Source organism: Heloderma suspectum, chromosome 2 (assembly GCF_057233095.1).
Source record: "Heloderma suspectum isolate Gila_16-S chromosome 2, 16-S_ref, whole genome shotgun sequence".
NCBI lineage: Eukaryota > Metazoa > Chordata > Lepidosauria > Squamata > Helodermatidae > Heloderma > Heloderma suspectum.
The window spans coordinates 278,282,319-278,308,759 of record NC_139459.1 but is presented as its reverse complement, the minus strand read 5'-3'; the positions used below and the strand labels follow the sequence as shown (position 1 = coordinate 278,308,759).

General features: G+C 43.3%; 2 protein-coding genes across 9 annotated transcripts; both read right to left on the bottom strand.

The window, feature by feature from the left end:
* Window positions 1-544: 544 nt before the first annotated feature.
* On the bottom strand, window positions 545-17,345 carry FAM53C (family with sequence similarity 53 member C). Of its 8 annotated transcripts, none has more exons than XM_084839492.1 (6): window positions 17,229-17,345; window positions 11,294-11,542; window positions 7,719-8,053; window positions 6,664-6,721; window positions 2,636-3,363; window positions 545-1,458 (listed from the first exon to the last, which is right to left on the bottom strand). In XM_084839492.1, the coding sequence occupies exons 3-6, from the start codon at window positions 7,746-7,748 to the stop codon at window positions 1,189-1,191; spliced, it is 1,086 nt and encodes a 361-aa protein (XP_084695618.1). In that variant the 5' UTR covers window positions 7,749-8,053; window positions 11,294-11,542; window positions 17,229-17,345; the 3' UTR covers window positions 545-1,188. The 8 variants fall into 8 exon arrangements, with proteins under 8 accessions (XP_084695618.1, XP_084695620.1, XP_084695621.1 ...); XM_084839494.1 differs by lacking the exon at window positions 17,229-17,345 and adding an exon at window positions 16,230-16,369 and having other exon boundaries at window positions 7,719-7,885; XM_084839495.1 differs by lacking the exon at window positions 17,229-17,345 and adding an exon at window positions 15,888-16,182.
* A 413-nt stretch (window positions 17,346-17,758) lies between these two features.
* On the bottom strand, window positions 17,759-25,847 carry LOC146354659 (oocyte-specific histone RNA stem-loop-binding protein 2-like). Its single transcript, XM_084839498.1, has 7 exons — window positions 25,786-25,847; window positions 22,930-22,984; window positions 21,945-22,046; window positions 21,753-21,857; window positions 21,014-21,164; window positions 18,261-18,362; window positions 17,759-17,955 (listed from the first exon to the last, which is right to left on the bottom strand). Exons 2-7 carry the CDS (start codon window positions 22,938-22,940, stop codon window positions 17,842-17,844), a joined length of 585 nt encoding a protein of 194 aa, XP_084695624.1. The 5' UTR covers window positions 22,941-22,984; window positions 25,786-25,847; the 3' UTR covers window positions 17,759-17,841.
* Window positions 25,848-26,441: the final 594 nt, after the last annotated feature.

Sequence of the window (26,441 nt, the reverse complement as noted above, 5' to 3'; positions counted from 1 at the left end):
GGCTTCTCCTGTTGGATTTCTGTTTCAGCTTTCAAAGCACAGCTAGTTAACACTCTCCTTTTTAACACCTCATTACACTTTTGTTTTTGTGCTAACAAGCTACATCTGTTCAGAGACATTAAAAGGAAGAGTCCAAGGCCTATAAAAGCTGCGAGGGAGAGATTGAACAAATATAATACTATCATGGGGGGGGCTGCACTTGTTGGATTTCTGCCTCTTATGCAGCCATTTAAAAGTACAGGTTTTCCCTATTGAACCGTAGCATTTATCTAATGTGTTCTGATAAACTCTTGATTGGCTTCTATAACCCTTTAATAAAGTCTTCACTATCAAACACACATCTCTTATCTGTTCAGTAATTGCATTTACCTTTTCTCACCACATACATATTTCTCTTTCTGATGAACTTCTACTTGCCCACTTCAGTCTCTTTTCTATCTCTGGCAAAACAGATAGCTTTACACAGGGAGTTAAATTAAGTTTTACATTCTAACAGTAGGATGACATTACTTGAATTGAGACAAGATCAAGATGTTTAATTTTTGTAACTTATTTATAAAGGAAAATTAAACCCATGCAAAAAGTTTGGGTTTTAAGTTTGCTGCTGTCCTCTTCCTTCCTAGCTACAGCCTTGAATTCAATTCTAACAGGTCATAAGGAAGCAGGCTCATTCACTGAGCAAAAGAATTTGGCAGGTGGGTGGAAAGACATGATTATTTCAGAGCATTGCAACAAAAAGCCTTCAGCCCTGCTCATTTTATGTATTAATTTATTAACCCAGGATGTTTATTACCTCACACCAATCTTGCCCCCATATGTAGGATTCCATCTGGAATGTGAAGTGAGGTCTTTGTACAACTCTTATCTTTCTCTCTTAGGGGGAAAGGTTTCTGAGCTTTGGGGCCCCAAGGGGCTTGCTGAGAATGGAGTGCTGGTTACTGGCAAGGCTGGAGTGAAGGGAAGATCCTAATTTCTCCACCTCCTGGCAGGGCTTTGTCACCCCATCCCAGACACACACAACTTTCATTTATCAATTTTTTTTTAATACAAAAGAAACAAGCAGACAAAACCCCATTGGTCCCACCGCCACTTACCCTAAGCACCCACCCCACTCCCCGTGCTCTCATCCAGAGTGCAGCCTCCCCTTGCTGCTGACCCCAGTCAGGTTTTCAAGGAGTCATCCAACCCCTAGTTCTCCTCAATCAAAGTTAAATCCAGATCACTAAAGTCTGGTTGGAAGAGTGTCCTTTTGCTTGCTAAATTCCAGTTTAATCGCCTTGCTGCTTGTTCTGCTGCCTCCTCCTCCTCCTCCTCTTCACTTTCACTAAGCACCTGGATGCAATTGCTGATGGGACTGCATGGAGCTGAGGGTGCCTGTGGGCTGCAGGGCAAGAGCCATGATGGATAGCCACCTTCCTCAGATTTGTCTAACTGACAGACACCTCCTGCAAATGGTTTCTGTAAAAAGCAAAGACAACGTTTAAATGCCAGCATCTTTTATCCTTAGCTTTATTATTCATTTCTACTGAGAAGATTATAACCATATTCATGCTTTGTTGCACTATAGCACTTTTAGGTGTTGCTTGGGATCATGGCTAGATCACCTTTTCTACTCCTGGAGAGAAACTACTTGCAGCTTCTGAAGATGGGGGAGCTTCTGTAAACCCACTAGTGGCTGTGGAGAGTAATTGGAACAAGAGCTGGATTCTCAAAAACTGCTTTAATTACAGGCCTAAACTGCCAAGTGTGGGGCTACTTCTGCTGACAGGCTATTCTACTAAAGCCTTCCTGAATCACTCTAGGTTCACGAAACCTGCTCCTCCAATGCCAACTTACTTTTCCCATCATATCTGTGTTAATTTAATCCATGGCCTCTCCATCCATGCATTCATTCTTGTCAGCCTTCTCAAACAGGAGTCTAGCCTCAGTAACTCCAGTATTTCTGTATGGTTCACACTGTAGTTTAGTAAGAATTAAACTACCTTCCTAGTCCTATATGCTTTGCCCCATGCAGAGAAGAAGAACAGGAACCATAACTGAATCCCTTACACTGAGTATGGAGGATGCTGTCTTTGGAACGGGCACTCTACTCAGCCATTTCTGTCCTAATTTGCTCCAGTGTGGATCCGGGAGTCTTGAAATGACTGTTGGATCTTCCAGCAATAATTTAACACCCAACTACTGCTGGTCAAGCATGAACCGTACAGCTAATAAAAGCTTCAGCTATTGGGCAGTACAGAAATGGAATAAATGAAATTAATGAACATAAAGCAGTAGCTTCAACTGTAAATTGGTAATGCAAGTGTACAAGTCCTTGGGGCAGAGTCTGTGTCACCTCTCGTGGTGCACCTGGCCCAGTGTTTCCAATAAATAAATGTGGAGCGACATGTTTTGCTGGTAACATACAAAAAAATAAGTGTGACTCCCAATTTTCTCTCAGTATATTTCAGTGCTCTTGAGCCATCTCACAGTAGCACGTTACTGGACATAGCTAAGGATAAGGTCAGGAGAACAAGTTTTTTTGCTATATTTCATGCCACCCTTTCCTATAAGCTTAAATGCAGGCTTTCATCAACTTTGCTCACTTGTTCTCTGAAGCCAAGCAGATGAGGACAGTGTCCGCTTCCTTCCCTACCTGATTCATCTTGTAGAAATCAAGTGAGGGCCTATGCCACCTCACATCCTCATCATGGCGCCTCTTGAGACCACATTTCCTGGTGTCCAAGTCACAGGGTTGTGAGCGGCTGCGAGGAAGGCTGTGCTGGTGTCGAAGCAGCTCTGGTGTGGAGGTGGTAGAGCTTTGCGGGGAGGGCAGGAATCTGACAGGCGAGAGGGAGAAACGTCGTTGCAGAGGGTAGGGCTGCAAAGTCTCTCCAGTCTCCCATGGTACACTTGCTGGCGATTCTCGGGAGAGGGCCAGACTAAAGAAAGGTGGGCTCCTGCCACCACCAGCACCATCTTGAACACACTGATGAGAGGCGCTGGGGGCAGGGTTGAAGCAAAGTCTGTTGGCTCCCTGGGCCAGGTTCTGGGGTTGAACTGTCAAAGTGTCCCCTCCACTGTTGTCCCGACGTTTGATGTGTGTCCACACTTTGGAGCCCAGGGGCCTCCAGACAGCTTGCCAACGGGAGAGGTCTTCGGGCACTGAGAGTGAACGGCAGTGTCGTTTGGTGGGGGGCACAGAAGCCTTTTCTGAGACTAGTGGGTTGGTGGCCAGTGTTTGGGCTGCAAGGCTGTTCTGAGTGCTGCTGTCTGGGCTGCAGGGGGGCAGGGGAAGGCTCAAGCTGGAGTGTTGGTAAAGACCTGTATTGTCCTGAAGATGGATCTTTGGACAGGGAGCCAGGTCCCTCCATGAACCTCCCTCTGCAAGAAATATCACAAGGCCGAGAATATAAGAAGATATAAGGGCTCCGGTATCCACCCCTATTCACATCCCAGATACACCCAATTACATCCTTTGGCAAGTGGGGAATCAGCACTCCTAGCTGCCTTCTTTTTACTGAATAGCATCAATTTTGGAGCCCCATTACCCCACTCCCTCATTTCTAGAACCTTCTACAACTGCAGTTGTAGTATGAAGAACCCTTCCAGATAATGGCTCTATCTAGTTTATTAGTTCAGATATGGTCCCAATTATTACACTTTTCTCACTGCCCATTAGGATTTATGGTTTGATTATTCTGCATCAAAAATCACAATGACAAGAGTTGGGGGATGTTCTCCAGGATAACATTACGATTTATTCTGTTTAGTCCCCTAATTATGATAACCATCCCATTTCTTCCCACGGTGCAGAAGAGGTCTCTACATTCAAAAATTATTATGTTAACATGCTAGAAAGGAAGCATTTGCGGATGAGAATAAGGGAATAAATTTTGAGGGGACAAACAAATTTTATTTTATAATTACATCCCAATTATAGTTGGGACAAGTTGTCAGGGTGAGGGAGGAGATTAAGCCATACTCTCAAAGATTTCCTCCTATTGGAGGAAATGAACAATGGGAACAGTTGACTCAACAACTGAGAACACAAATTAGAGATCCAAATGAAACTGAAGAATTGCTGAAGTACTAATACTTCCTGCTTCTTTCAAGTGGTTCCACGTTTAGTAGCACCAAAGATTTATGGCTGCTTTTCATGTGTGTGTTTCACCTACATGCATTCTTAACACACATAATGAAATCTCTGGAAGATGTATGGGTGAAATCCATTATGTAAGCAGAAGTCTGCTTGTATGATGGGACTTTCTCCTCTTCCCCCTGCAGCCTCCCATAGCCCCCAAGATCTGCTCTGGAGGGCCCCCCAACTGGAACAGATTTTGAGGATGCATGAGGGGCTGCAGGGGGAGGGGGAATTGCTCTCCTCCCTGTTCCACCAATGGAAACAGTTCTGTCAGCAGATGGACTTAATTGAACTTTACCCTATGTCTTTATAACCAGAAAATAGTAACATCTTCCAGCCACTTCCCTTCCTAACAATGCCTTAAGAGTAATGCAAGAAGCAGTCCTGTGCTGTTCTTCCAAAAGGACTGTTTTAATGTAATGGCATGGTTCTTCTAAGACTCCTTTGCCCATCACTCTCCATAGCTGCAGAAGCAGCCAAAGGTACTGGGGACAATCATCAAATGAGTGAACCGCCCAGCCAAAATACATGAAGCCCTGAAATAAATCCAGCAAAGAAGCCCTGAGCTTGATTCAAGAGTTTCCTGCGCCTAACAGATGTATCGCAGAGCTTTCTAAAAATGACAAAAAGCTAATTTGGATAACTTCATCCAAAAACATATTGAAGAACAAGATTATCAGTGTCAGACTTGCAAACAGAAATAAGACCAACACAGAAGCTAGAAACAAACATGCCACACCAAAAAGGAAAAGAGCAGGCACAGGACAGTAACCTTGTGAAATACAAAACCATGCTTTCAGACAAGACAGAAGGGAGTAATGTTGTTATCCTGCAAATCTCACAAGATGATGCCCACACAGCCAATTTGAGCTCCAGAAGCTCAGCAATATTAGTCTGGAGTAGCAAAAATGACCTGTGGAACTAACAAATGTATTGTGGCATACCTTTTTTAGGCCAGGGCCCACTGAATTGATGTGTACAATGTATTCCTTTAGCTTTTAATCTTACATTGTAAACACAAATCCCTCTGCATGCATGCATATATATCCTTTCACTGTCCACTTTATGCATCTGATCAAGTCAGTTAATGCCACAATATATTCGTATGAATCCTGTGGCAACTAAAAGACTATATATCCTCTACTGGAGCAGTATTATGCAGAGGAGAAGGTGCTTTGAACTCAGGTTATCCAGTTCAAAACCCAAACAGGCTAATGATGTCCCATGCCAAACAGGGATAAGCTAATGAGTTTAAAGCCAAGGGGGGTTGTTTGCAAGCCACCCTGACATCTTCCTTAAGGGCAGAGTAGAATAGAAAATTCTGTAATAAATCAATAAATAAGATGACCCATCTTGTTATAGGATGTAGTTTAACCAAAAAACACACACTTTCCACTCCCCACCCCCATGCACATACAAACTAGTAAATGGAAAACATCCTAATTCTAAACCTACAGAGCACAAAAGAGTCATAGGTTGTGGTACAACATACATCTCTAACAGAAGTGACCAGAACAGTTACAAGAATGAGTCACTTTAGGAGAGATCATGTGTTTTCTTTATCTCTTGTACAAAAATGTGCCTAAAGAAGAGAATGTGCTGCAAATGAAGGTGTGACTTTAAAAGAAGTGCCTAGAAGCTATTATACTTAAGCCTCAGTATCAGGAACACTCTGAACTGCTTTATTTCTTTAAGAGTTGCTAAGGATTCTAGGAACACAGTTTGATATCTTAAGGTTTTATGACACATAGCTGAGATTAATTATCTTCCAATATTCCATTTGAGCCAATAACAGTAAGAGCACTGTTGAGGAAGGCAACTACTAATTTTTAAATTAAGATTATACGCCTTCTGTTATCTACCTGGCATTCATTCTGTCTCCATGCATAATCAAGCACATCCATAATTCAAGTGCTAATAGCAAGTTATTTATCACAGTGGTATTCCACCAGTGTTACTCTTCTTACTACTGCATAGTTTTTACCAAGAGCTAATTATTAGTAATATCTATCCTGAAGTGTTTACATGACCATAATACTACTTGAGTATGTAACATTTTAATATGGGCAACACCCACTATGGATACTGCAACATTAAACTGCCTTAGATAAAATAGTGATGGTTGCTGATACAGATATAGACAAAATAGAACATTAGCAGGACTCATTTGGAAAACCACTACACAGAACAAGACTTCTCTGTTTTATAGGCAATTTTTCCTCCATTCCTCAGAAGTATAAATTACATTTATTTACTGAAAATAGCTACTCACATTACTTAGTGGGACACCCTCCCTGCCTGTAACTCTGGGGAATGCTTCTTACTAAAATGAACCCAAAGCTTGCCCCTACATTTGCACCAAGTGTTCTTTTGAGTGTGGAAATGGTATAACAAAATACATGGCCTCCAGAAGGAGACCTGGAAAGCAGGCTAATCATATTAGCAATGTGCTTCATATAGAGAACATTAGAAGATAAAAAGAACAGACAAGAGAGATGGATGTAGGCACAAAAGGTGGAAGTCCAGCCAGACGCTCTTACCAGGCGCTATCTGGAAGGGGCTGCCACAGCTGGCCACATCAGCATGATCAGGCAAAGGCTAGGGAGGGAAACACAAGGAGTCACCACATCACAGCAAGGACCAGAATCTCATAAGCACCTCCGGTTCTGTAATTCCCACCATATGGTATGCCAGTATCAGCCATGGCCTATCACAGTATGCCAATAGCAGCTATGGGACTAGCAACATTCAGATTTCATGCCCTATCTGAATTCCCCAGTTCCTCCGACACCTCCCCCACCCTGATCTTCGTGGCAAGCCGTCAAGCTTTGCCCAAAGAAAAGGTTTCCAAAACTTGTTTTAATCTGAATGCTACACTACAGTTGGAAAGGGCAAAACAATCAGATAGACACCCTGTTTTGCTCAAGCTTGACTACCAGTCCTTTACATTATGCTGATCTTATACTCATCCACAAGCCATTTGCTGTGGGGGCTCTACACATCTTTAAACCGCCTCCTTGGTGCCATGTCTGTAGTAGATTCCCAATCATACAAATGTAAAAAGACAGAACAAGGAACTACAGTTCTAGAGTATGGCCATGGAACCATTCTAAATTTGTACTGACCCCCCATTTCTCTTTCACTTTACTCCTTCGCTGTTCTTTGATGACAGGAAGCTCTTTGGAGCAAGGACCATGTATTATTTTGTCTATATGCCAGCTTTCTTAATATACAGAAGGTGAGCCAAACATTAAATACAGTGAGCCATACTAAGACCCGCTACTATTATGTAAAGCAATGAGCTACATTCTGATCTCCCCCAAATCCCTTGTTTGATCATAACAGACAAAAACACACCTAACTAAAATCTCAAGGCCACAGAAAGAGTTTTGGGAAGGGCTCATTCTTGCCATTCTCACCCCCCACCCCGGTAACAATGCTTTGTTTCCAAATGCTGACAGAATAGCATGTCTCTGCGCATTATCCAGGGGGTTAAAACTCATAGGGTTGAAAAGAAGCCCCTTTCCATTCCAAATCATTGGCTCTCTGCTGCAGAGCTTCATCTGCTCAAACAACATTATGCTCTTGATTGTACCTTCCCTGCAAATGCTTCATTAGGCCACATCCCATTCTTGGAAGTCTACACCTCAGTGTTCAAACTTCTGTATGGAAAAGATGAGTTCTGTTCCTGGCTGCACCTGCAGTGACTTTGTGCTGTTTTAACTTATTAATTTCCAGGCACGTTCACCATGGACTCCAGACCTAAAAAGAATCAGGAAGCACATGCTTCATATTCCACTGCATCACTCCCTTTTTAATTAAATTTTGACATAGGAGTACATTTTCTTTGGTTTTCCAAGTCAGGCCACCTCTCCTTAGGTTACAGGGATAGTGTGTAGAGGGGATTTCTTTGTACAGCTGATTCTGTCCCTATTAAGAAAAAATATGGAGGAAGTACAGACCCAGAAATGCTTTAGATTTAAATAATATAGGATTGGGTTGATCAGGAAACAAGGCAGATAAAACACATGCCCACAAGCTAGAAATTGGTGGGAGAACTGGAAAAGTGCAGGCCAATTTCCCTTGTGAAGGGTGCTCCAAAGTCCTCACACAAGGAACATGGTAATACAACACGGAAAAGTATCTGGGTTTTGGAAGCAACAGACAGGCAACTGAAGCCTTCCACTGCAGCATGCCCATTTCTACTGCAGTAGGAAGCTTGAATAATAGTCTATAAAGCAAGGCAACACATCAGCATCTTGATCCCCTACCTCACACTTTCATTCTCATTCTATCACCTTGTCTAGAGAGTTTACTCCTTTGAACTCAGTAATTCAAGGGCAAAATATCCTTTGACCTTTGCCTATCAGAGCAGCAGCAGAAATAATGCTAACTTGGGATATATCTGTAGTCAACTCATAGGAATAATTTCAGACCATATTTGTCCCTCACTTGTCTTTGCTTGTCCACACTGCAGACAGGACCAGCATGGTAAAAAGAGGAAAAAAAACATTATTTCTTGCCCTACAGCAGAAAAAAATGAAGTGTGCAGGCAATCCTTGATAAACACCTTGAAAAAATAAGCAATATTGGGTAGGAATACCTACCCAAGTAGTAGTGTTTAGGACAAGATGTATTCAGCCAATAAAGACCCCAGTTCCTCCCTATTGCTCTAAAACAATTCCTTCATCTCTAAATTATTGCCTCATTTTTCTGCTGAAATTGCTTCCCCTGATCTGTGACACCCCCCCCCCCCGACCCTGCCAATGCTTTCCAAGTTCTGCCCAAAAGAACTCCTAAACATGTTGAGAATTAGAACAATGCTACAAATTTGGAACATCAGCTGAATAATTTGTCACTCATCTGCAGCAAGCATCAACAGTCCCCGGGTGAATACCCAAGGTGCAAACTTGTATATTCTCCCCACCACCACCCAACCCTTTTCCTTTTGTGTCAAGTCATTCAGATTGTAAATCTGTGGGCGGAAACCCTCATTATCTTTGTAAGCTGCTCCAAGAGCCTGTTTGGCTGAACAGCAGGGTAGCAACACTTTAAATAAAGTAAATAAATAATTACCTGCCTCTGTTGCAGTGATATAGCTGGGTGTACAACTAACAAGTCATTGGGCTGTATCTAGCACTAGGCCACACAATGGCATGGCATATCTCTTACTCTTCTAGCCTTAGACCTTTCATCATTAGGAGACACAGAAGGTCATGTATGCAATCTCTAGCTCTTCTATAAAGGATGCAGGCATACTGCTCTCACTTTTAGCACTGAAGGGCTACTGGCATCAACCCTAGAAAAGTGACACAGACATGCAGCCACCATAGCACAACTCTTTGCTAAACAGAGTGCCAAGCTATGGAGGCTACAAATCTGGGACTCTCATTTTCTCATATAACGCAACACTAGAGGGGAGCGGGGGAGGCAGCAGCACCATCAGCAGAAGGAGGAGGGGAGATGTAACAGGTCAGCCTCCCCTTGAGTAATTATTTACATGACTGAACTGTATGCAGGCTTTTCTAATTTGTCTAATTTATTCCAATCATGAAGTTTGGATTTTCTGGTAGCAGAACAGGATAATCCAAACTGCTGCCTCAGGCTAAACACCTGCTAATATCACAGGCTGTTTATGTGATCCAAGTAAACCAAGACTCATTTCTACTTATCATCTGAAGCTTTCCTTCTGCTAACACCACAGTCTCAATTCTTGACAGCTGTTGTGAGCTATCAACACTCCTTTTCCCTTGCTTTTGTTTTACTAAATTCAGACTGCTTCCTCCACTACTGCAATGTAAGAATGGCCATGTTGAGTCACAGCAGTGATGCATCTGGTTCAGAACTTTTCTTTCAGTAGTTGCTAGCCAGAAAACACAAGGAACTTCAGGACATGACAGCAATATCATTCCCCTGTAGGTCTTTAGCATCTGGTAATCAAGTACCACGTCATCTCTTAATTACGGAGATTTCACTTCTGCCTATTATGACTATTAGCCAGTTCTAAGCCTATCCATTTACCCTGGTAGACATTATCACATAGCACTGAGTTCCATAGGTTAATTATATGTATTGTGTAGAGTTGCATCTCTCTTCTTAGTTAGGATAATTTCTAAGGAGAAAGAGGTCCAACTTCACACTACTATGGCATTAGCCTCAACCCTGCATCAGTAGTTTGATAACTGTACCAATGTAAGGGGAGGAAGCAAGGATGCTTGTTTGCACTGTTTCCCCACCCCTAACACTGCAATCCATTTCCATAATCCCAAACAATGCTGTAGTAAAATTGACTTGGAGATCAGAACCAGTTTCGAGTCTACTCAGTTCCACTCTTGAGGAAAAGAAAATGTTCTTGAATAGCAGGACACTGCTGACTGGGACAGGTAGCCTCACTTTACATTGTCATTCAGCCTCTTGTCTCTTTGCATTTTAAAGTTTCTTGAGCGCACAGGTACTCACCCATCCTTGCACATACTATTTTTTTTTTCCAAAATCTCTTCTGACTATGGGAAGGCAAGGGGGACAAGTGCAAGCTATTTCATGGACACTGACCAATACTTGCACATCACACTAGAAGTTGTACTCATATCTATAATTGCAGTGGTGCTAGAAGTGTGTCTGAGGGCTAGTTTAGCTTTTCTAGGGCACATACTGAAGCACAGAGAAATCTGTAAAAGTGATTGACAGTGAGACACAACAAAACACATATGGGGCTAGCACTGCACGTGCTACAATACATCCCTTTCTTCCTACAGAACCCAGCATCCTACTGATTCTCAGTAAGCATAAAATAGTAGGCTGGAATCCAAAGAACTGCTTTGCCTCATGCAAGAGGCTTGTGTTACACCAGTGGATTAAAAAAAGGACTTCTTTGAACAGCAGATCCCCATGCCATATCATAAGCTGTTTTTGAATCTCCCCGCAGTTTCAAAAGCAGCTTATGATACAGCATGAGCAGCAGGCTGTTCAAGAAAAAAGAAGTCTGAAGGCTCTTGAGACTCACAAAATTAGCTTCATGGTTCTTTGGATCCTGGCCATAGTCAGCAGCACAGTACCAGTCTTTCCATCCTTTCTTCAACCAAAATGAAACTACACCTCAGTATAAAAGCAAAAGATATTTCTAACCCTGACCTAACTTTCAGGACCAAGGCAAGGCAGGGCAAATCTTACCAAGCTGATGCTGAAGGATGTGCATTTCAGTTCCTCCAAACTCTGTTTCTGTAGCTGCTCAGTTATCAGGGTGATCATGGCTTCTTATGGAGGCCTGGCATCAGAACCCTTGAGAGACTCCAGCTCCTGCCACCCTCCTGCTTCCCTCAGCAAGTCCAGCCGTGTTCAGTCATCAGCAGCAGCTACCACACCTGCTAAGTTGTTGCCTCCATAGTGAGCTAGCCATACTCCATGTCATCTTCAGGGACCCTGCAAGAGACAGGTATATTAATATATGGTATAAGCATACAACCTTGGATATTGCTGACTGACCATCTGGCATAGCTTGCTCTTATTTAAATTTTGATATGTTTCAAATGAACTGTAATTGAGTTTATGTTGTACTGTAATGTATTATAATTATGGCTATTGTATTTGTTTTGTGAACCACTTTGAGCACAATGTATTGTGGAAAATGTGATATACAATTACATTATGACTACACCCTGCCTGTTCTCTCCAGATCTCCGCTTAAAAACCATAAACATACAGTGCTTTCTGCCTTGCATATATGCAGGGAGTAGGCAAAGTCTGAGAAGCAAATGCAGACTAAAATAAACTATATTCTCTCCCTGCCCTGCCCCCCAAACCTCCCAGGGTACATGCGTGTGTGTGGCAGACATGAGTTAAATAAGCTTAAGCCGGTAGTGTACATAAGTCTTTCATCCATATCCAACATCACATTCTTCCTCCATAGCTTTACAAGCCAAGAGCCCTTTTACAAACTGATCTGAATTACTATCTAACCCAGAACGTCCTTTTAAAATGTATTTATTATTAAATCTTTATTCTGTCTTTACTCTCAGGAACACCAGACAGCATACATGGTTCTCCATTTTATCCTAATAACTACCTTGTGAGGTAGTTTAGATAATGACTGGTCAGCCAGTAAGCTTCATGGTCAGCCAGTGAGCTTCTTGGCTGTGTGGGGATTTGAACTCGGGTCTCCTTTGCTGAAGTCCCACAGTCCTATATACAATACTACACTGGCTCTCCAACTTTCATTTTCCACATCTTTATTTCAGCAGTCCCTCCAAGCCCCAACCATGCCATCTCATTTCTTGGTACAAGCATAAGAATCAGGATTTCATTATCAGCTTTACATTCCAATTCCCTGAATAAGCTGGGACCAGTTCCTCCTTGCTGTATTCCTCAAATTTTTCTACAAATACATATGGATTGCACTTTTAACATGTATTATGGTAAAAGGTACAATGCCCCATGATAAGAAAACAAAACTTAATACGTGAGCAAAATCTGAATCAGATCCATAGCCCATCCAATTTAATCTCTCATTATCAGTACTGAAACACTAGAAGTCACATAACTCACTAGGAAGTATGTTTGATTATTTGCTATTGTCGCCTTTATCCCAGTTGAAGACCCCCATTCAAAATGGATAACCAATCCTTCATGTTGGACTTTGCTAAATTCTCCACTTCAATATTCTGAGATAATGTATTCCAAAGGCTTATTAGAAATTGATAATTTGTCTATATTACTGAACATAACTTGTTTAGTACAAGTTAGTGAACAGGCCTTCTATACTGCCTCTCCTATCAGGGGTTGTCAAACAGTGTCACAGTCTGTGTTTTTAAACCAAGAATAACCTTTAAGCCAGGGGTACAGAACCTCAGACCTGGGGTCAAAATATGGCCCTCTGCGGTTCCTCAGAGGGCCACAACCCCTTCCCCTGGCTCCACACTCTTTCCTCGAGCCACCAGTTGTTTGGTGGTTTCCTGACATTTGTGCAGTTTTTCCCCATTCTAAAAGGTTGAAATGCCTTTCCTAAGGCTTAGATACTGGCAGTAAGAGCTTTAAGCTAAAATATGGTGGCATTTTTGCCCCCACCCCTTTTGTTTCTTGCCCTACCCACCATGGGAATGCAGCCCCCAAGAGTTTCTTCAAAACTGAATTTGGTACAGTTTAAAGTAGGGGTGTTGAACCTCTTTCAGCCAGAGGGCCAGAGTAAAAAAGGCAAAGTAAAGGCAAGCTACTAATGGTGTTCACTCCTAGGCAAATTAATATGCATACTCACTTATATAGCACTTTTAGTATGCTAATGCTGCAGTCCTACACCCACTTACCTGGAAGTAAGCTCTACTGAATTCAGTGGCACTTCTGAGTAGATTCATAGGATTGCTTTGTAAGTCATTTACAATCCATACACTTCAGTCTTATACATGTCTACTCAGAAGCAAATCCCACTTATTTCAATGGGGCTTACTCTCAGGTGGGTACAAGATAGAAATCTCAGGGCATATTTATATATGTGTACACAAAGGAATGACTTCTACATTTTGCAGAATGTAGCTGGAGAACTGGCCCTAAACCCGCAGAGGAAAGAGAATCAGGATATGCCTGTGAAAATGGTTAGTTCAACAAGGTGGAATGTGGGTGAGGGCAGGAGAAGAGACAGCTCAAAAACACCCACATTGTATTTATTTCAGGTGAAAGGAACTGGCAGTGCATCCAACTCCTAGCTTGATCAAGAAATAAGTACTAAGCTGGGAAAGATCCGGTCGCTTGCTTCCTTGAAACCATGGCTATGTGCCAATTTTTCTAAATATTACATCCCTTCTTCATTATGTCAAAATACAAGGGCTTAAGACTGCATACTCCTTGTGTTCCCTAGGTCCCCCTTGTTGCACCTTTAATTTGTCTTCAACAATATCCTTTTTAAAATCATACATTAACCATAAAAATTCAATTTACCATCACTGGGGGTGGGACAAGGGCTAGGCTCCATGGATTAACTAGCACTATCAATTTAAAGTAAAAGATGCTGAAATATTTCAGTGATTAATGGCAAGGTAAGATTCCAAAGACAGTAATAATGTACAAAGGAGACAAGGCTTTTATTAAGAATCTTGTAATAAGCTTAGGTAGATTTGCTCATATTCATCCCTCCCCACCATTTTATTCTCCTCCCCATAGTTGGCATTAGATTGAAAGTTCCTTAGGGGCAGAGACCTGTCTATTTTTTGCTTATGAAACTTAACAGAGCACAATACTCTCTGGTGGTGCTATGTAAGCAAACCAAACACATGTCTTTAAATGTTAGCCATCTTGTTCTTTGTAATTAATTCCAACTTTTAAAAAACTCTTTACTGTATAGCTCTTTCTATACAAGGATGCACAGCTACTTTCCCTAAATTCCTATTACAAATCTAGCAAGGCTGCAACCCTGTGCCCATTTACTAGGGAGCAATGGAACTTACTTCTAACTTAACATGTATAGGTTGTGCTGCACATATAGGAAGAGCAACTTTGTCAACAATTAATCTTTCACCTGGCATATAGTACATGCTTAAAGTTCCTCATAAATTTCCCTGGACTAAATTACTCCCTAGACTGTGGTCTAGGGAGCTTCTGCCATCAGCAATTTCCATGATTTACCAAGAGCCTTAATCCTGGTTAATTTAGAAGCTGATAGCAAGTACTACATTTGCATCTGAAAGACAAAAGTTCAAACCCCTGCTCAGTCTTGGAGCCTACTGGGTGGCCTTGGAGAAGTCAGTATCTCTCCACAACAACCTTAGTAGCAGGACTATTGTGAGAATAAAGTGAAATAAAAGATGTACTGTAACCCACCCTGGGCCCCAAGGATAGGGTGGGGAAGAAATATGCAAGAATAATCAACACCAAGCCTTGTACAATATGCCAAGCACACTAGTACTTTTTCTACTGTTAAGGCATTTGCTAAATTATTGTTCTTCATTTTCTGTCTTTCTTTGGCAATTAATTATACTTTGGATCTTCCTCCATTCCTTGTTTTAATAGCTTCAGGCCACAGGCCTTTGGAAAGCACGGATACATCGAGCCAGTTTACCCAACACCTTTTGAATTAGTTCAGAGAATCTGACTTGCTTAGCAAAGTGTCTCTTTTTTCCTCCTTGCAGTTGGTTTCCCATCCTGTACACACATATCTGTGTAGTTACCCGTTTATTAAGACCCAAAACACAGGCAGGCCTTAAGTGACCTCCAGCCTCTGTGATAGGGAGACCCTGGGTGAGACTGACTCCATGACAGGATTGTGCCATGCAGTGTGATTAAACTGTGTTTTTAAGAATGGGTCCCGTCAACCTAGTTTTAGAAATGCATCCACAGGGGACGCAATACCTAACAAAGCAGAACCATCCCACCCTCCTCTGAGGGAGCTACTCCCCTCACTCCACCAAGGCCCTCTATTCCACCCCAAATTCCCATACAGATTCACGCAATCACAAACATCACCAAACCCCACATCCTTTCCTGAAACCCCAATATTACACACATACCCCATACACACACACACACACACACACTCAACCCAGTGGATCAACCCCCATAAAAACAAAACAAAACCTCAACCTCAGTTCCCTTTATGACAACAGCAGATGTTTATACATCAGATATCTCACAAAGACAACCCCGCCTGAGATTCCAGGATCTCCACCCCCCCCCCCGCCCGAATACACACACACCTGGAGCCACAATTCCAAATACACCCCCACATATTTCAACGTTACACGCGCACACCCCAGCCCCACGCACCACCTTCCCTGGTACCCACCACGCCAGCTGGAGGAGGAGGCGGCGGCGGCGGCGGCGGCGGCGGCGGCTCCTCACGGGGCCGCAGCCAGAGCAGTTGTGCGCCCCCAATAGTCTTGCGCGCGCCCCCCCAATACCAAACAGCACCGGGACCAACCAACCAACCAACCGCTGAGGGGAGGCTCTGGCTCCTGGACTCCCCGAGCACCAGCACCCACCGACCGACCCTCCCCCGTCCAAGTGCCGCCCCCACCCGGCGGCCCGGGCTCCCAGCCCCCGCTAGGAGCCTCCGCTCCCCCTTCGGTCGGGAGTGGATCGACCTGCTCGGGCCAAACCACCCCCACAAAAAACGGGGAGGTCAAACCTTGCAGGAGCAATCTATAAGGGAATTTCGGAAAGGGACTCGCGTATCCATCACAGGCCACCACAATCCCTCCCTCTCTCTGCAACGCAGGGATTCCTTTTCTGCTGTTCTTGTCCCAACACAAGTCTCTTCTTCTCTCCCCCCCCATCTACGGATCATACCACATAGCAAAGCCTGACGGGAGGTGTAGTTCGATGAAAGGTTCTGAGAGAATAAGATTTTACCTCCACCTTTTGGCCCATTCAGTCCACGACTGAAAGGCATTTTCCACCACCGCAGAGCACTTAATTTGAGACAAGCTCAGCTACAGACTACATGCTTCATTGAGAGAGCTGAACCACAGAAATGTGACAATTACGTTTGCATTAATATTTTGCTAAAAATATAGCCAAAGCATGTCAAGAGTGCCTTTCCTACTCCACATGAGCTCAGGTTACTTAGCCACCACCTATCTGAAATTGAGAGGTCAGGCTCTTTTCCTGCAGCTCTGGCTCCTCCCTTTTCATAGAACAAGCAGTATTTATGGACCTGCCTGGACCAAAGTAAATATGACCGTTAGCAAGGTTATATTAAAATTGGATGGATTGTAAATGCAGGAGGAGTGTAACTGAACCCATAATACACCTGTTTCTCTTCCCCTCCCCAAGTAGTCCCATATAGAAATTAGCATATAGAATAAAAACAACCAACTAGAGGTGCATAATCACATCCTTAATGTTTGGTTTCAGTAACACCCCCATGCTAAAGTGAATAGGCACAGTCATAACTCAGATCAATCAGTCCCCCACCACCACCTTTATATCAGCGGCTGGCAACTTGTGGCCCTCCAGATGTTTTGGCTTACAACTCCCATCAGTCCTAGCCAGCAGCGAGAGTGCTAGGCCAAAATATCTACAGGGCTACAAGTTGCCCACCCCTGCTTTACACGATCCAGAGCACTCAAACATAATGCATCTTTATTCAGTTTTACTTTTAACAGAAAGGAACCAAAGCACTTGCCTTTGATAGAAGACACACAAACTCCATCCCTACTCAGCTTTATGCTTATGAATTCTATACCTCACACCCGAGTTCTAGGGATGACATTCTCAGCCAAGCAACTGGAGGATCCTAACTGAGGAACAAATATGAAAAAGGCTTTTATCACACTACCGTGCTTGTGTCAAGCAGATCTGACCTACCCGAGTCAATGTGGAGCCTAGTGATAAGCTGATCTGACGAGCTCACTTTCCAAAGTAATTTAGGCAGAGACATTACAACTTTGGTTCTCAATTCCTGTTCTTCCCCCCAACAGCCCAGTGCAAGGAACTATAGGCAAGTAGTCCACTTTTGTAGTATTCACCACACTGACCTTACTTCCTACACCCACCCACGCATTAACCACAGAAATGTGACAGACACAGCTTCCTCAAATAAGTAGATGAAGTAGAGGTAATAGGGAGTGCGCTGTATGAATGAAGACTGCATAAAGCAAACCATGACATAAGTATAGAAATGGGAACAGTCCAGTACAAAATTGTGATATCATAGCAAGCTAAAGGGACACAAGTGGATCACAGGGGTAAAAGCTTGAAGGATAGCTCGTATTTTCCCTTTTAAGACACTGCCTCTTCTAGGGCATCAGCTGCTGTGGGGTCTCAGGACAAAGCAACAGCCAGGAGCAGAATGGACAGTCTTCTACATCTTCCAGGAAATTCTCCCACTTAGATGGAGCATTCTGAGGCAGCTGAGGAGAAAAGTGACCAGAAGATGACAATCCAGCAAACCAAGTCAACAGAAGAATTAGTATGAAAGTAGTTGTCTAAATAAAGACTTCTCTTAGTAACTAACTGTAGCGAAAGGGGAGAGGTATTTTCCCCTCCCTCCATAACAGCAATTCCATGCTTGGGATCTCATGTCTCATGAAAATTTAGGACTCTACAGATCACCAAGAAAATTCTATGGTTTTGATTATATAGGCCAAAATCCTCTGGTCATTTAATTATTCCAGAATAAAGCTATACGATGCATAGCTGAATAAAACCCCAATACCTGTCCTCTCAGAGGTCCTTTACACATGTTCTCCAGGGTCTCTTGAGCACCAATCCAGTCATTTGAGAGATCAGAGAGAGGACTCATTTTGGTCACCAGCTCCTGCCTTGCAAACAAACCACAGCTTCATTCACACTGAATCAGGCAACTGATAGGATTAGACAACGTGAGACCCTAGACCAGAGGTGGCCAACCTGCAGCAATCATCCTAATTCCAAAGGCTTCTGCAAGCAATCTCTGGAAAGCGTGTTCTGTCTCTCCCCCGGCAGCTTGCTGGGTAGAAAGAAAGAAAGGGGTGGCCTCAAAGAGAGAGAGAGAAGGAGGGTACCGGGGGGGGGGGTGCACTTTTGTCTCTGGCCCCATGCAGCCTCCGTAAGATTATACTTAAGGGAACGTAGCCCTTGACAGAAAAAATTGCCCATGTCTGCCCTAGTATGAAGCCAAGGAAACATATTTCCTACCCCCACCCTATTATACCATATTGGAAAAGAAGTGTAAGGCCTCGCTTTTTATCACTGATAGTAGCTCAACAACAAGGGCTAAATGCTTTCCCCTCTTCTCTAAAGAGCTGACTAGATGCCATAATACAGGCAGTAATTCAAATTACATGAAAAATAAATATATTTTCTTCACTTCTATTGCCTGCCTTCATTTCTTCCTCCTTTCCATTTCCATGTGACCACCTCACCTTGGGTATCCACGTGAACACAGTACAAAATACTCCCAGGCTCTGACGGGCACAAGAAGCATACGCTCTCATTGAGGAGCACGACAGCTCTGTTGACAATTAACTCTGTCTCCATGGTGATAAGGAATACCAGGGAGAGTGCATATATAGACTAGGCCTGCAATTCCTGAATAGCGTGTGAGGATTACTTTATAAATGGGTCAACAGGCTGCTGACAATGAATGTTGCACAATAGAGGTAGTTGGTTCCTAATATGGAATCAAGATTAAACGAGCATCCATTAAATACAAAATTCCGTTGGTAAGTTCTCCATAGTAAAATGTTTGGGTGGGAAAATGGACATGTACAGTCAGGGCCAGAAATATTGGAACAAGGATAACTGTTTTGGCAGTTGGCCTCTGTACACCACCACAGTGAAGTTGAAAGGAAACACACCCAGATGGGAGTGAAGTCAGGACTTCCAGTTGTAATTCAAGGTGTTTGACAAAAGTGGGGCACTAACCATTCAGGAAGTACAGCCAGTGGCATACACACACACCCATCATTGGTGGCTCATACGTCATGGAACAAACCAACATCATTTCAAACTTAAGGATTGCCTTTAATACCTGGATGAAAATCCTTTGCAGTCAATGACTGCCTGAAGTCTGGAACCCATGGACATGACCAAATGCTGAGTTTCCTCTCTTGAGATGCTTTGCCAGGCCTTTACTGCAGCTGCTGCTTGTTTGTGGGTCTTTCTGCCTTCAGTCTTGTCTTCAGTAAGGGAAAACCATGCTCTATTGGGTTGAGATCAGGTGACTGACTTGGCCATTGAAGAACATCCCACTTCTTTGCCTGGAGAAACTCTTGGGTAGCTTTGGCTGTATGTTTCGGGTCATTATCCATCTGCAATATGAAGCGGTGTCCTATCAGTTTGGCAGCATTCGGCTGAATCTGAGCAGAAAGTATAGCCCTATACACTTCAAAATTTATCCTGCTGCTTTTATCAGCAGTCAGGTCATCAATAAACACCAGTGACCCAGTTCCATTGGCAGCTATACATGCCCAGGCCATAACACTGCCTCCACCATGTTTGACAGATGATGTGGTATGCTTTGGATCATGAGCTGTCCCTTTCCTTCTCCATACTTTTCTCTTCCCATCATTCTGGTACAAGTTAATCTTGGTTTCATCAGTCCAACGAATCTTATTCCAGAACTGGGCAGGCTTTTTTTAGGTGTTTGCTGGCAAAGGCTAATCTGGCCTTTCTGTTCTTGAGCATTACCAGTGGTTTGCATCTTGTTGTGAAGCCTCTGTATTTACATTCATAAAGCTGTCTCTTGACTGTAGATGTTGACAATGACATGCCTACCTCCGCAAGAGTGTTCTTGACCTGGCTAGATGTTGTGAAAGGGTTCCCCTTCACCATGAGCAAAATTCTGTGGTCATCCACTTAGTTGTCTTCCGTGGTCTTCCAGGCCTTTTGCTGTTGCTGAGCTTGCCAGTTAATTCCTTCTTTTTTAGGATGTTCCAAACTGTTGTGTTGGCCACTCCCACTGTTTTTGCTATCTCTCTGATGGGTTTATTTTGTTTCCTCAGCCTCATGATGGCCTCCTTCATGCGCATGGACACCTCTTTGGACCTCATGTTAGGAGTTCCAGCTACCAAATGCACATGTAACACTCAGAACCACCTCCAGGCCCTTTATCTGCTTGATTGGTCATGGGGTGCCCAGGGAACAGGCCACACCTGGCCATGCAGCTGCTTGTCAGCCATTCATTCCATTACTTATGAGCCACCAACGATGGGTGTGTGTGTATGCCACTGGCTGTACTTCCCGAATGGTTAGTGCCCCACTTTTGTCAAACCCCTTGAATTACAGCTGCAAGTCCTGGCTTCGCTCCCATCTGGGTGTGTTTCCTTTCAACTTCAATGTGGTGGTGTGCAGAGGCCAACTGCCAAAACAGTTATCCTTGTTCCAATATCTCTGGCCCTGACTGTATGTGTGTTTGCGTTCTTATTTTATCTCAAAATATTCTCCCCCAAAATTGGTCAGAAAGAACAAAAAAAGCCTAGCAGGTACTTCCCTCTCAAGTCCATGTGCATTCAGTCCAGGTGGGTCCCAGCCATGCAGTGCTCGTCGCCACAGCTTGATCTGCATGTCCCATGAGCGGCGACTGTACTTCTTATATTTATTTGGAGTACATGGGTGAACGCCAGACTGCCGAGCAGCCCTGGAACAAAGCATGAACATTTATCAGGTTCTCCCACTATTAACCACATGAAGGCTCCCCAAAGCAGGAACACTGGAAGCAGAGCCAGCATCAAGGGTCAGCATGGTCAGGAGCTTGCCGAGGGCCCACACTCCAGCAGGGGGTCCACTAACCAGGGCCCTTCCTCTTCACCACTGCAACCTGCCTGTTCACCTGCTTCTCACTCTGGCCCATACAAGTGTCGTGATGAGACGGAGGATCAGTAGATGCCACTGCTTGCTTGCTCACTGGCTCTCTGCCTGGCAAGCATGCAGATGATAGCACTGATGAGGGAAAGGAGGAGGACCTGGTGGTAGACCCACTGGGGGAGGGGGCTCATTTAAAATGTCTTGCCAAAGGACCCCAAAAAAACCTGGAGCTGGTGCTGACAGGAGGGATTGACAGAACCTTTCCAAAGGTTCAAGAGCACATGCCAAAATGAACACACCAAATGCCAAGAACTTGGGGTGGGGTTGGAGGAAGAGTTGCCGGCCACCATCGCAGCATTAGACTCCAAACCTCTTCTATGTAAAGATAAGAACTTGGAGATCACCAACAAGCACTGCTCACTTAGGAACCTGCTGGACAAAGTGCTGGTAACCAATGGTGTTTTTCCCATAGTCTATCTGCTTCTGCCTCCTTTGCAAGACAACCTCATCTGTCTCCACATCAGATCTGCGGAGGATAAAGGGGCAATGCTAGAGACAACAGAAACAATTCCATTTCCTGATGAGCGATAGCAGCATCCCTAATAAAACTCACCTGGATCCTGGGGTGGATTCTCTTGTCCAGCCTGGCCTTGTGCCCACACCCACACTCACCATCTTCACTCCAGGACAGAAGAACTGGGATGAAGGCCTGTCCCTAGAAAATAAGGTTTTGATTACTGCATGTATAAAATAGGTTAAACCAATCTACCACTATGACAAGATCTTACAATTCCAAGTCTAGCACAGTCACTGTTTTTAAGGAATTCACAGGTTAGGACAAACTTTGAAAGCAGTGCCTTATATTCAGTAAAGTATACTTTTAAGTAGTTTCTGAAATCTAGAGTTACAGAAGCAGCCCACAGGGCACCCTTTTCCCAAGAAAGAGCTGAATAACAGGCTATCTTAATGTACAAATAGCATTTCTTCCTTGGGGGGAAAAAAAGCTGGAGCACTGCGACCTTCTAATAAACCAATGAGCAGTAAAAACTCTCTCTTTAGGGATTAACATTTGAAATTCAACAGCAAGGCGACCTTCTCATTTCAAGCCCAATCCAAGATCAGAACCTGCTATTCTTGGCACCATGAAGACAGCCCAATAACTTTGAGACAGAATTTGATCTTGTGCCATTTGAGATCAGATAAAACTCCCGTGGACTTTAATTATGCAGACTCATCATGTTGGACAAAGGCACTGGAGAATACACAAGGTCAGTATTTTTATTGTTCCTTTTATATCACATTGCAAGTACAACGTGCTAGCTTGCATTAATTCCCTGATGATACCCACTGCTATGGCCAATGCTCTTCGTGCCAGACTGGAAACCCACAAACTCAAGCATCTCATTCAAATCAAGGTACGCCCCTTTGGGTTTCCACACAATCAATCTGTTAATTCAAACAATTACCAAGTCCCTGAGCAATCTCTTTGGGCTACTCTCCTGAGAGCAGACATGGATAAACCCCAAGTCTTGTGTATGATTGCTCAAGTCATGCGACATTAGACTAATATACTCTCTACTGCTACAGACTATACAAACGCTGATAGCATGAAGGATCCAGGTGTTGCAGATTTCTTCAGGAAAATATAGTGACCTTAGATAGGGAGAGAAGGAAAAAGATGTTAATAATATGGGCTCATCCACACCTTGAGGCCACACCATTTTGAAATGTATCCTCTAATTTGTCTCTAACCTAAGGTGGGAAATTTTCCAAAATGGAATTTTTTCCAGTGCTTTTTCCACAGAAAATGTTCCATTTCATAAGTTCATTGGCAACAATGAATGGATGCCAAGTGCAAATACAGTATTAGGCAAGCTGGACAGTTTCAAAGTTATAACTGATGGTTTTCAGGTAATTATCACTAGAAAGCATGTGAGAGAACACATATATGTCACTGAAATACATAAATGTCTGTGTGAAATGAAACCAATGAGTAGCGACAGCTAAAATGGAGGTGCTCCAACAACCGTAGCAGGAGGGAGTTGAACTTTCTTGAAACAGACGAGTAGTTATCAGCATATCAAGCACATTTCTTTGGATTGCAAAAATTAATCAGGGTGTCAAGGTTTCAGTACCTTTGTTTTTTCTCTTAAATTTAAACAATGTAAGGGAAGTACCTGCTATTGTCTTTCCATATTTACAAGCATTCCAATATAAAAACTCTATATAATAAAACATTTAAATCACATTAAGTGTGCTTTTATTATTTTCCTCAAATCTTTCAGATCAAACACTTGTGGTGTATTGGGACAAACAATTAACGTGGGGTATTTTTTTACTTTGTTTAATAAATAAAAGTAAAATAGATACAGCACTCTCTAGGGCAGCCTTCCCGAACCTGGTGCCCTCCACATGCTTTGGAATACAACTCCCACAATCCTTCACCATTGGCTATGGTAGCTGGGCTGATGGGAGATGTAGTCTAAAACATCTGGAGGGCATCAGGATGAGGAAGGCTGGTCTAGGGCATGGGTGGGCAACTTCTGGTCCTTCAAATGTTTTGGCCTATAGCTCCCATCAGCTCTAGGCAGCATAGCCAATGGTGAGGGGCGAGAGGAGTTGTAGACAAAACTTCTGGGCCACCACAAGTTGCCCATTCCTGCTCAGGGGCATCAGAACATTTTCCAATGCAAACTGAAAGGTTCCTATGCAAATGACCCTTTGGAAATTAACCAAATTTGCACTGGACATTTTTCCAGAACGTTTTCCAATTCAATTTTTTCTGGAAAACCCATATCACTGATCTGTTCTGCTGCAGGATAGATGCAAAGCCTCTCGGACTCATCATGTATTCAGGAGTCACCTAAATTTTCCAGAAACTATGCTTAATGCATACTATGGTACAGGTTCAATGTGGTGGCAAAATACTTCTCATTCTCCCAAGGAAGATTTTTCAGACGAAGATGCTTGGAGGAGACCTGCCTATAGCAAAAATAGCCTGTTGCAGTAGCAGCAGTATGTCTACCTATCTCACTTTTTCCTTAGAGGCATTGTCATCACCCTCCTGTAATATATATTTAAAACAGCAGCCAGTTTCCATCTGCACTTCTTGATCCCCTCAGGCTTCTATAGTGCAGTGTGCCTTCCTCTTCTGTGGAGGACACATACTTTGACACAGGTTCTTCATCTATATAAAATAATGGGCCATATTAACATCTATTTGAGCAATCCGATAAGGCTGTATTTTGGAAGACTGTAGAGGTGGAGACAAGAAGTTAACTCATGTCACGGACCAGGTGACCATCATCTAGGTAAAAGTGTAAGTTTTGCCCCCGTCTCATCCACATCTCCGACTGTAGCCCCTTTACTTTGTCCTATAAAGTCGATGAAGGTCATTCACTTTTATGTGGAAAGTAAATGTGTGTTTATTTCATTTCTATCCTGCACTTCCTTGAGGGAGCTCAAGGTGGCTTATGTGGTTTTCAAACCCACTTAAAAAAAACTCTGATAACTTAAAAAAAAAAAAGATTCCGTCAACAGACAGTGGCTAGCCCAAGGGGCAGTAATTATTCAAGGAGGTACAAGCTGCTCCCATCTTCATATCCCAGTTCATGTTCAAGGTGGCCTTCTTACTATGTTTCTCCCCTGCTCAGTGATCACAAATTACTCCTAGAAGGAATATACTCAGAATTTTAATGGGGGTAATCCATGGCCATGGATGGCAGAAGGTACCATCAAACTAGGAAAAGCTTGAACAGTTTTCAGTGGCTTGGGGAATGGTCACTATTTTGTTCTTTATTAAATACCTGCTGCCTCTCATGGTGCCCCTCCTTCTAGGGCAAACTTCCCCAAACTGGTACCCTCCAGATGTGTTGGACTACAACTCCCATAATTCCCAGCCAGCATGAGGTCCCCAATTGCTGCTCACATTCCTCACCTGGCACCAACATAATCTTTTAGACACCTGAGAAAATGGTTTTTATTTGCCCAAGCATTTAAACAGATCTTAAGCGGTTTAACTTGAGCAAGTCTTCATCTGTTTTAAGGTTTTATCTGTTGCTGTTATAATTCCTTGTGTTGATTCTATGTTGTACCTCATTTTGAAATCATCTAATATGATGGGCAGGATATAAATGTTTTAACAAACAGATAAATTTTTAGAGTTTAGATGCTGAAAAAGGCTTCTGGTGCATTCCATTCAAAGTTACATTCATAATTGCTCCCAAACTCAGTTCTAAAGCATCAAATGCTGTTTGAAACCAAACAAGTAATCTTCATTGAAGACATTTCTTACTAGCTGATATCACAAACTGCAATCTTCTTTACACCAGAACTCCCCATTAATTGCCTAGATAGTATCGAAGCTAAGAAACTGGCTTTTCTTGACAACTGGAAGAGGATTCCTCATTTTAGGTTCCAGCCACATCCCTGTACCTAGCCTCATTTCATCCTACCCCTTTTTGGATATTCTGGAGGTGACGGACTCGACCTTGGGGGAGCTGGGGGTGGCGATGGCCGACAGGAAGCTCTGGCGTGGGCTGGTCCATGAAGTCACGAAGAGTTGGAAGCGACTGACCGAATAAACAACAATAGCATCTCTTTCAAACGCTGTTGACACCCCAGCAGCAAATACTCCATAACTGAAACCCAATGAGCCACAGAGCAGAGAACAAATTACGAGAGAGAAGTGTATGTTATAAACACAGACACAAGACCATTGCCAATTATGGCCTTTCAGAGTTAAGCAACAGATCTTAGCAATACAGTAATTCCGGACAGTAAGAACAGACCAAAAAAATGGTTTCCATTACTCCCATTCATAACAGGGAACAAGAAAATCCCACAAGCATCATCATCCTCGCAGCACAAAAGCATGTTTCTGGGCAAAGACAGGACTCAGCCCCCAAATGCCAAAAGTGCTCTTCACATCCAGCCTTAAGAAAACAGAAGGATCAGGGCAGATACAATTAGACCCCACTCCAGATAGCTTCCCCAGCCTGGCGCCTTCCCAACATGTTGCACTACAACTCCAAGCATCCCCCAGCCTACAGGAGAAGAAACTCATGGACAGGGTTAGCTGGTGCCGAGAAAAGCCTCGGAGCGATTGGAC

Coding starts and splice junctions, on each gene's coding strand:
- FAM53C (XM_084839490.1), bottom strand. CDS start 11,371: ATGATCACCCTGATAACTGAGCAGCTACAGAAACAGAGTTTGGAGGAA. Junction 6,722..11,293: donor CATCCTTCAGCATCAGCTTG/GTAAGATTTGCC, acceptor TTCCCTCCCTAG/CCTTTGCCTGATCATGCTGA. Junction 1,459..2,635: donor ATTTCTACAAGATGAATCAG/GTAGGGAAGGAA, acceptor TGCTTTTTACAG/AAACCATTTGCAGGAGGTGT.
- LOC146354659 (XM_084839498.1), bottom strand. Junction 21,858..21,944: donor GAATCCACCCCAGGATCCAG/GTGAGTTTTATT, acceptor TATCCTCCGCAG/ATCTGATGTGGAGACAGATG. Junction 21,165..21,752: donor TTTGTCCAGCAGGTTCCTAA/GTGAGCAGTGCT, acceptor GCTTTGTTCCAG/GGCTGCTCGGCAGTCTGGCG.